The 9,618-nt window shown below is 41.1% G+C and overlaps 1 protein-coding gene across 1 annotated transcript in view; it reads right to left on the bottom strand.

Annotated features, from left to right (window-relative positions):
* The window catches only part of rfc1 (replication factor C (activator 1) 1), a 22,183-nt gene extending 13,048 nt beyond the window's left edge, over window positions 1-9,135 (bottom strand). Inside the window, exons 1-12 of the mRNA XM_060864479.1 lie at window positions 9,011-9,135; window positions 8,159-8,260; window positions 7,975-8,041; window positions 7,312-7,407; window positions 6,252-6,556; window positions 5,370-5,444; window positions 5,056-5,133; window positions 2,674-3,030; window positions 2,340-2,444; window positions 1,892-2,071; window positions 1,672-1,776; window positions 350-710 (exon numbers count right to left, since the gene is read on the bottom strand). Coding sequence (XP_060720462.1) covers window positions 350-710; window positions 1,672-1,776; window positions 1,892-2,071; window positions 2,340-2,444; window positions 2,674-3,030; window positions 5,056-5,133; window positions 5,370-5,444; window positions 6,252-6,556; window positions 7,312-7,407; window positions 7,975-8,041; window positions 8,159-8,260; window positions 9,011-9,013 — 1,834 coding nt within the window. The 5' untranslated portion in view covers window positions 9,014-9,135. The remainder of the gene's footprint in view (window positions 1-349; window positions 711-1,671; window positions 1,777-1,891; window positions 2,072-2,339; window positions 2,445-2,673; window positions 3,031-5,055; window positions 5,134-5,369; window positions 5,445-6,251; window positions 6,557-7,311; window positions 7,408-7,974; window positions 8,042-8,158; window positions 8,261-9,010) is intronic.
* Between the last annotated feature and the right edge of the window lie 483 nt (window positions 9,136-9,618).

The raw sequence follows: 9,618 nt of genomic DNA, 5'->3' as shown, positions 1-9,618 counted from the left end.
CACACGCGCATACACAGACAATCACACACACCTCCAGGGTTAGGGGTTTGATTCCTCCCTCTGCAGTGTGTAAGTCAAAGGTGATGATTCTTTTTATTATTATTAATAATAATAATCTCTCTGACTGACTATAACCCTATAATATAATTTATTCTCTTTAATGTTTCTATTATAATGTTTCTACTTAAGGAGAAAACACGTCGGCTCTTAAACAGCTCACTATAAATAATTGTATTACATGAGCCGAGTTAAAAGAGGGGGAAAAAGAGAGAAAAAACCCACACTCCTTGTGTCAGCACTTGCTTCCTGCCATCATCATCTGTGCAGTCACGTGCACCCGCTGACTCACCTGCTGGTTTTGCGTCGCCGCTGTGTCTTTTATGCCAGTCTTTCAGCCATCTCAGGAGTTTATTGGCACAGCTCTGCTCCCCCTGCTGCCCTATCAGACTCTTCAGAGTGCGGGGGCGGTACTTATCCACCCACAGCAAGCTGCTGCCACCATCGTCCGTGCTTTTCCCTGCACCAAATTCCAGAGTCTTCCTGACCTCGGATGAAGGGCCTTGGCGGGAAGCTCTGGAGGTTCCGGGGGTCGAAGAGGAAGACGGCGAGCGACTGCTCTTGCTTGCGGAGCATTTGCGGGGCGTGACTTTGCGTCCCTTAGGGGTGCGTTTGCCTTTAGGGTCTGGGGTCCTCGATTTAGTGGCTTTACTCTGAAATCAAGAAAAGTGAAAAGCTTTTTTAACAGAGACTTATGACATTACATTTACGGCAATAGGCAGATAACGCTGTTATCCAGAGCGTCTTACATCTTATCTCATTTTATACAGCTGAGCAAATGAGGGTTAAGGGCCTTGCTCAGGGGCCCAGTGGTGGAAGGTTGGTGGACCTAGGATTTGAACTCACAACTTACTACCGATTGGTAGATCAACACCTTGACCACTAGGCTACAGAGGGTCAGTGTGAGTCCGGTCCAGGTTCCACCCGATAATCAGGTGATCTCAGGTTTTGCTTGTTCGGGATGAGAACCTGAACTCATGCGACACCAGTGGTCTGCGCCAATGTAACAATATGATATTTCTATCAAGACCACACATACACTCTTCTGAGATCTCACACTATCTTCAGGAATCATGGTCCATGACCCCATATCACATCGTCCACCACTTTAATTAGACACCAATCCGAAGTTACCAATATGGTGAAAGCTAGCGAGGAAACAACGGTATACAGCTGCAATCATATGAAAATCTCTGCAGCAGTGAGCCTGTGGAGTAGAATCGATCGTTTTTCTGCTGTCGAGCCACAGACGAATCTCCACTTATGAAAGATTTGTTCTTTAATGTCCGAGAGCAAAATGGACTGCGATGTGCTTTCAAACCAGAAGTTTCTCTGAACCTTCCTGACGCTGCGACGCCAGTTCAGAGACAGTGTGTGATTGTATTCTGGACGAAATCATGCAATTTGGAGTGAGCAGTGCTGAATAATTAACTGGCAGCCTTCTGTGGCTCGTTTAAAAATCATTAAACTGACCAAATTTGGCTGGAAGGATAAATAATTATTCATATATTTGCTAATAAGAGTGTTTATCGTTGGAAAAGAGGTTCTGCAGTGGTGAATAATACATTTTCGGGTGAATGTGTGTGTATATTTGGTGTGTGTGTGTGGTCAAACCTCAGCTTCTGCAGCGATCTCGTATTTGGACTTTTTGCCCGGTTTGGTTCGGATCAAATCCAGTAACTCGTCCTCGTTTAGGATCTTGGTGCCAAAACTCTGTGCCTGAGAACCAAATCCACAAAACACGTCGAAATTTATCTCGTAAAACATTATTCCTCATCAAACCAGAAAGAGGAAGAAAAGCAGAAGCATGTGGGGGATTACAGCATTTACAGACCTTCTCGGTCTTGGAGGCTCCGCTGTCTCGTCCCAGCACCAGGTAGGTGGTTTTTCTGCTGACGTTTCCTGTGACTTTACCGCCGTAGCGTTCTATTAGAGACTTAGCCTCGTCCCTCTCCATGGACTCCAAAACGCCAGTTAACACAAACACGCAGCCTTCCAGACAGTTCTCTTCTCCCTAAACCACACACACACACACATAAAGACACTCCAAGACATACGAGAAGATTTATCAAGCTGTTATAGTGGACCTCTACCATCTGTGTGTAACAAAGATCATGATCATGAGCCACGTTCCCCCTTCAATATTATAGTAATTGAATCACAGCCATCTGCCTGCTTTTGGACCGCTGAGAGCTTTTGATCCCTTTTCATGTATTTTTAACCTTTTCCTTTTAGCTGCAAACTTTTCTCAATGTGCGCATGTACGTGTTTGTTTTTATTACCTGTGGGATCTCTTTGGAGCCCAGTGCACGAGGTCCTTCTCGGTTCAGGTAGTTTCGATACGCTGTAGAATTCAGACGCTTCTTCTCTGCATCTTCTGGGCTGGTCTGTCGAGAGAAACGTGACATTAGGTACTACAATTAATAACAAAAATGAACGCTCATTAATGGACTCCGTAGACGGGCGTGTCACCCGCATGGCACCCGGTTGGCCTCCGTCACTCAGAGGGAGTGGGAGGGGAAAGCTATCCACACAAATTATCACTTTAAATGTTTGACATGCTGAATTTTTTTTAATGTAAGCTTTTAAAAAAAGATTTTCCTGATAAGCTTTTACCTCTGGTTTCGTAGGAGAGGTCTTGGCACTTCCTCCTTCGCTCTTGGGTGTACTCCCTCCTTCTCCGTAACGTTTTGCGCGACCTGCTGAAACGCCCGTTTTAGGCGTGGCCGCTGTCTCGGATGAAGCTGGTGCGATCGGCTCTTTCTTCGGGGAGATGAAACGTTTGCTTTTCTTCTCCTCCTCCTCGCTCTTCCGCCGTTGCTCCTCTTCGTCGGCTCTCTTCTTCATCAGTGCTAGTTTGGAACTGGCTTTGACAGGACTCTTTTTCGGTGAAGGCTGCTTGGGCGAAGCCTTGGTTTTTGCACCGTTTGCTCGCGTGCTGATCTTGGAGGGCGAATGAGAGTCCAAACGAGCCTGAAAAAAAAATCCATGAAAAAATTCAATACAACTAAAAATGGATGAGGAGGAAAAAAAAACCTCTAAATCTGGGTTATTAAAGTGGTTAAATTGTTTAATTTATTGTTTAAAATGCTGGAAATGTAGAAGTTTTAAAGACACTTAACAGTGTTTAAAGAAAGTACTTTGCTGGACATTTTCGGGGGGCCAAGCACCCAGACTTGAGGATCCACACATTCGTGGAGGTGCTGCAATTGTTGGAAAAAAGGAAAGCAGAGCCGAAACTTTCAGCAAAAGTGTTCGAGATTGATTTGATGTGTGTTTTGAGAAGAGGCGGTGCTGGAATTCTCTGACTGTAGGAAGAAAGGTCTGGAGGAATAAATGGGCAGAAGGGTGGCATTGCTGCTGCTACTGCTGTGACCTCTCATGTTGTCTTTTGCTACTTTAACGATTAAGACGGGTGTCAAGATGATGTGAGCCGAATTTGGTGAAAACTGGACAGAATTTGGAGGAGGTGCAGCAGCAGTGTTAATTTCGTCACCTATTTTTAATTTAGTCGTAGTCTTGTGCCAAATGTCCTTGTTAGTTTTAGTCATATTTAGTCATTCACATATCTTTTTTTGTTGGTCAAGTTTTAGTCGACTAAAAGTCTCGTCATTTTAGTCTAGTTTTAGTCAAAAGAAAACTCAAGGTATCTTAGACAAGTTTTAGTCGACTAAAAGTCTTTTAATTTTAGTCTAGTTTTAGTCAAAAAATGTAGTCTTTTTTAAAATAACACATTATTACTGAGATTATTACTGATAAACATTTCAGTAAAAAAAGTGTTTCACATATGTTTCACTCGAATTTGACTGCACATCACATTTTTTACTTTATTGATACTGCTTTTAATCGTAATGCAAAGACCGGTCATCGGGACATAAGCTGTCATGTACAATAAAAAAGCCTGCGCAGCGACAGGAAATTATAATTTAACACAAAAAGCCTAGACCAGGGGTGGTCTTGAGCTCAGGAGGTTTTTTTTTTGAGCGGCGTGTGGACGAATTGTTTCTACGCACACACTAAACAGCGCGAAGCCGCGAACTCGTTCTGAATATTTTAAAGGCGTAACAGCTGATGAAAGAGCAGAGACAATTGTAGACGAAAATGAAGAGAGATTTTATCTTAGTTCTTATTTTATACAAAACATTTTTGTCTCGTCTTTTTCGTCAACAATAATGCATGTTAATTTAGTCTTAGTCAGCGTTTTTGGACAGTGGTGCAGTCTTGTCATCGTCTCGTCTTAGTCATGAAAAAAAAAAAGGTTGTTGACGAACATATTTCATCTCGTCTCATCTGACGAAATTAACACTATGCAGCAGTTAGAGGAAACTGTCTGATAAAATCTGTTGCACAGGCTCAAGGCATGGCTCCTTAAAATGCAGACAGTTTTTTGTCATAGCTGAGATACAGCCTCACTTCCTGTGAGAAGGAGGAGGAGCGAGGAGAAAACACTCCTCCTACAAAGTATGTCCAATAATCCCTAAACATTTGGCCAGCTTCAGACAAACCTGGACAAAACAGTTTGCCCATAATGGGCATGGGAAATGAAAGTGTGTCCTGACGCACTTCTGTACGTCGCTCTGGTTAAGGGCGTCTGCCAAATGTGTAAATGTAAAAATGTCTTCCATGTTCTGGGTTTTTCTGTTTGCTGGCTTTGCTGTCGGAGTTTTTTTGTTACTTTGAAGATGACGTGTGACAAAATTATTGACGAACAGACAAAATTTATAGGTGTTGTGAAAAATCTGACCCAAAAACCATAACTTCTGAAAATTTAAAAGCCTTCTTGACAATGAACTTGCTTCCAAATTTGACCCAATGGTGGCGCTAAAAGATCTGCAGCACTCTGCCCGAATGTCAGAATGTTCCTTTGAGTTTCCCCAACCAGTGTGCCGAATTACACGACTATTTTTAACGAGACGGTTGCCATGGCATCCCATAGCCGGTAGAAGACGATGGTCACCTTTGGTGCTTGGCCCCCTAACAGAGCCCTACTCCAGTTACCTTTTTAGGCTGAGGGGCTTCATCAAACATGGCCAGGGTTCGAGCAAACTCCTCATCTTCATGGATCTGTTTCTCCAACTAACACACACACACACACAGAGGGACACAAACACACCCCAACACTATACACAAATGTTAAGACTTTAAAACAGATACTGTACTGTGGCCTGCAGTAGAGTCTCAACTTTTTAAATATCCCTGAGCAGTGATCACTCAGAAAACTCTACATGCAACCAGGTACAACCTATACAGGTAGGCTGTAACCTGAGCGGCAGAAGACTCAAAAGGTGAACACACGAGCGTTTAGGTCTCACCTCCATGTCCTCATCCATCTGTAGCTGTTTCGCGATGGCGGCATCGTCGTGTGGTTCCTCGGGATCTTCTGTGGGCTGGAGGAGAAACGGCGCCCGTCAGTTTATACGGACCGAGATTAACACCGCAGCTCCAAAACGCACTGAAGTGTAGCAACTTGACTGCTACAGTGATGTTTTATTTCTCCAGAAACATTCTTAAGAGATTTCTGCGGTATCACAATAACAACTCTAACTGCATTTTTAAGGGGTGTGTAAACGTTTTAAATGGCCTGTATGTTCTGTAGCGTTTTGCTTCATCTCACAGCACAGATCGTACTGCTCATACATCCAAGTTTATTCTGGTTCAGGGTCTGTAACTGGACTGCGGTCCACCGGTGAACGACTCCTGAGATCAGACGCTGATCATTAACGTGGTTTGTGTTAATCGTCCCAAATCAGTGCTTTGAGGAATGAACGCAAAATCTGATATTTCGAGGATTTTTTGGATTTTTTTTTTAAAAAAAAACTGCAGATTTCCCTCAGGTTTGGTTTGAGACACGTCGTGTCGTGTCACGTCACGTGACATCATCACAACACGCAAAGTTATCACGTAGGGGATGCGGAAGACTTGTGCTTAAGGTGTTGAATTGATTGGAAGGTTACGACTTCGAACAAGGCCCCTGACCCCTGAACAAGGCCCTTAACCGTCAATTGCTCAGTTATATAAAACGAGATAAAAATGTAAGTTGCTCTGGATAAGGGCGTCTGCCAAGTCCAGTAAATGTATAACACGTGTGTCTTGACTGGTTTAAAAAGAAAAGCAACACAACTCAAGTATCAAAAATGAATAAAAACTCAATTGCAATTGCATCACAAATTTTGGCTGCAACAATCAAAACTCACCGCTTTCCTCTTGGTGCTCGTACCGGCCACTAGCTTTGTGTCAGATCTCTTGGCCGCCGTGTTGCCGAAGTAATCGAGCACGGACGTGGGGGTGTGTTTGGGTGCGGTCGACGACTTTGGTGGAGTCGGGCTGAGCACCTTCTTCTTCGTCGCTTCCTTCTCCTTCGGGCTCGGGGATTGAACGGGTGGCGTTTTTACCTGCTTGGCTTTCGTCTCCTTCGAACCCGAGTCCTGCTTGTCTTTGCTGCAGGTGTCCTCTTTGTGCTTCGAGGGCTTTTTCAGAGACAGGAAGGCCTCGTCGGAGTCTGGAACGACAGCACAGAGACAGCTGGTCAGCGTAGCCGAGGTTCTTCATCCTGGTCTACAGACTTAAGTGAGAGTGAAGAGGTGGAAACATTTCTAACAAGAAAAAAAAAAAACATTACATAACCTGCTCCTAAAATATTTGGACAATGACAAAGTAATGGTTAAAGTACAGACTTTCAGCTTTGTTTCACGTATATTTCCATCCACGCTGGCTAAATAGTGTAGGAATTAAAGCACTTCTGATGTGGACCAGAAACTTAATATTCGGTTATATTCGATAGCTGCCTGAAGTCTGGAAACCACAGACATGACCCGACGCTGGCCTTCTTCCCTGGTGATGTTCCTCTAGCCCTTTCCTGCTGCTGACTTCATGTCCTGCTCATTCCTGGCTCATTTGTCATTGGCACAATTGAAAGGCAGCTCAGTTAGATGTTTCAGATCAGAAGCAGTTCCTTCCCTTCTCCGTAACTTTCTCTTTCAATCCTTCTGCTGTAAGTTGATCCTCGTCTCGTCTGTCGATCGGACGTTGCTTCGGAACTGAACGGACTTCGGTTTATTTTGAAGTCAAGAACAGAGGAGCAGCAATCAGTCCCTTAAAAAGACGAAGGAATCCAGTGCAGTTCCTACACCGTTCATTTGATCTGGATGTAATGTCCTCAAATTAAAAAAAAACAACAACAACAACAAGTCCAAATATTTACAGACCCGATTTAAACATGAGCCAAGACAACGGCAAACTCCATCAAGCACAGACCTGAATCCGACACGTAAGTCACAGGATCTTTCTTCTCAGATGATGAAGGCTTCTCTTTAGGACTTTTCTTTCCTTTCTTCTCCTCTTCCTCCTCATCTGCCAGACAGAAACAGACACGATGCTTTCAACCACAACAAGACAGATCAACAGAAAGCCTGTGTTATCCATCAAGACTTCATACAAAAGAGTAAACACTGATATGAAAATGAGGAACTGTTTATTAAAGAATTCAGGAGCGTATCTGAAGACTTTTCTTTAGCTCTGTATATGTTTATGCAATGTTTAAGCCTTGGCTCACATGACCTGGGACAGGATTACAGTTTCGGCAGATAGCATACATCGTTAAACAGTTGTAAACTAAAATAAATAAACAAAAAAAAAATATATCTTTGTGTCACATTTTTCCCCACAGACATTTCCCTCCCCCCCCAACCCCCTCGGTGTCACACGGATGAGGATGAGGTTCCCTTTTCAGTCTCTTGACGTTTCATCCTCATATCGTCTCAGGGAGGTTTATCCTCACCAAAGTCACCTGTAGCTTGCTCATTAGAGAGGAATTCATACATTTCTTTATATCTGTTTACATCCTGATTTTCTATAATGCAGATGATTTAAATGAACCGCTATCAGTATGGATGCATCCCTTATGTCACCAAACTTCACCTGAATCAGCGATGACCCTCTTCTTCCTTTTTGCTGATCGTTTTTCTTCCAACGTGGAGCTTGTAGTCTGAGAGAAGAGAAGAGAAGAGAAGAAAAGAGAAGAAAAAGAGAAGACTCGACTCAATTCCAGTTTCTAATGGATAATTAGAAAAAGAATCAAATTTCTAAAGAATCAAACCAGAACCTTGGAAGCGGGTTTCTTTTTAATCTTGGGCTCTTCATCAGTGCTGCTGCTTCCTCTTCCTTTGCTTTGGCCAGGCTTCGGTGCGAAGAATCTGCGAATATCCTGCCACAGGAACAGAGGTGCAAGAAGAAAAAGACTGATTATTTCTTCATATGAATCACATCAATGAATCTTTTGATTCAATCTCTCACTGACACTTCTACTGATTTAAATAGCAGTTTTAGTAAAAATAAAAAATAAAAAAAAACTCCTCATACCATTAAAAAACATCCACACAAAAACTACAGGTCATGATCAGGATCTCGATTTTCCATGTAGTCCACATTCAGTTAGGTTAAAGACTAAATTAAATGATATTAGTCTTTTCTTTTAAAAGAAAACAAACAAACAAAATAAATAAATAAATAAATAAATAACACAGCAGCTATAGCTGGTTAGCTAACTAGTGAACTTTTATTAAAGCCAACAGTTTTTCATCATCCAGGCTTCAATATTAAAAGCCTGCTGTTTTAAATAAATCTATAAATAATGACATAAAGACTTATAAAGTGATTTTGTTTGTAAACTTTGACATTTAAATTTGACATTAGCCTGTTGTGTTTTGCATTAAAACTGGCTCTGTTACAAATCCCGTCTCGTTGACTATATAATGCTCCTCGTGCAGCCTAGAAACCGTTATGTCGTCCCCTATAAAGTGCCCCTATATAGGGAACAACCGCGCCATTTGGAATACGGCCCAGTAAAAGTTACAGTTAGCTTAAACGGGTATAGGTTCTGCTTTTATACTCCGAAACTGCATTTCAGCTACAGGGTCCACGTTTAAACTGTCAAAAGATTAGGAAAACGACTCACCATTTTCAACAGCTGTCATTAATTTTTTTTTTTGCTGTTATTTTTTTATGCAGCAAAAGTGCGTAGTGATGCACTGTCTTTGGCGCCAAGAGTGAGTCTTTCTGGCGCAGAGTGATGACGTTAAAGGGAGGGGGGGGGTTAAAAATATTTATTCTGTAAATTATTAATAAATAATTACTTCAGTATATAGTATATATATAAATAAATACACAAACGAATAAATCTGTTATTAAATGCGGCTTCTGTCATTTAATTACTTAAATAATATAAATAATAATTTCTATTATTATAGCAATAATTTACTAAAATAAATACTTTTTTTTTTTTTTATTATATTTAATTATTAATACATGAATACGTATATATACGTATACGTATATATATGTATATATATATATACATATATATACGAATAAATCTATTATTATTAATGCGGTTTGTTTAATTTAATTACTTAATAATATAAATAATAATTTATATTATATTAATAGGTATTTATTTAATTAATAATAAATCATTTAATTACTAGAATAATTACTTATTTATTTTTTTGTTATATTTAACTATTAATACATTAATAAATTATTACATATAAAATATATATTTTT

The sequence above is a fragment of the Tachysurus vachellii genome, chromosome 2, assembly GCF_030014155.1.
Source record: "Tachysurus vachellii isolate PV-2020 chromosome 2, HZAU_Pvac_v1, whole genome shotgun sequence".
NCBI lineage: Eukaryota > Metazoa > Chordata > Actinopteri > Siluriformes > Bagridae > Tachysurus > Tachysurus vachellii.
Note: the sequence above shows the minus strand (reverse complement) of the source record. Positions and strands in the feature narration are given on the sequence as shown.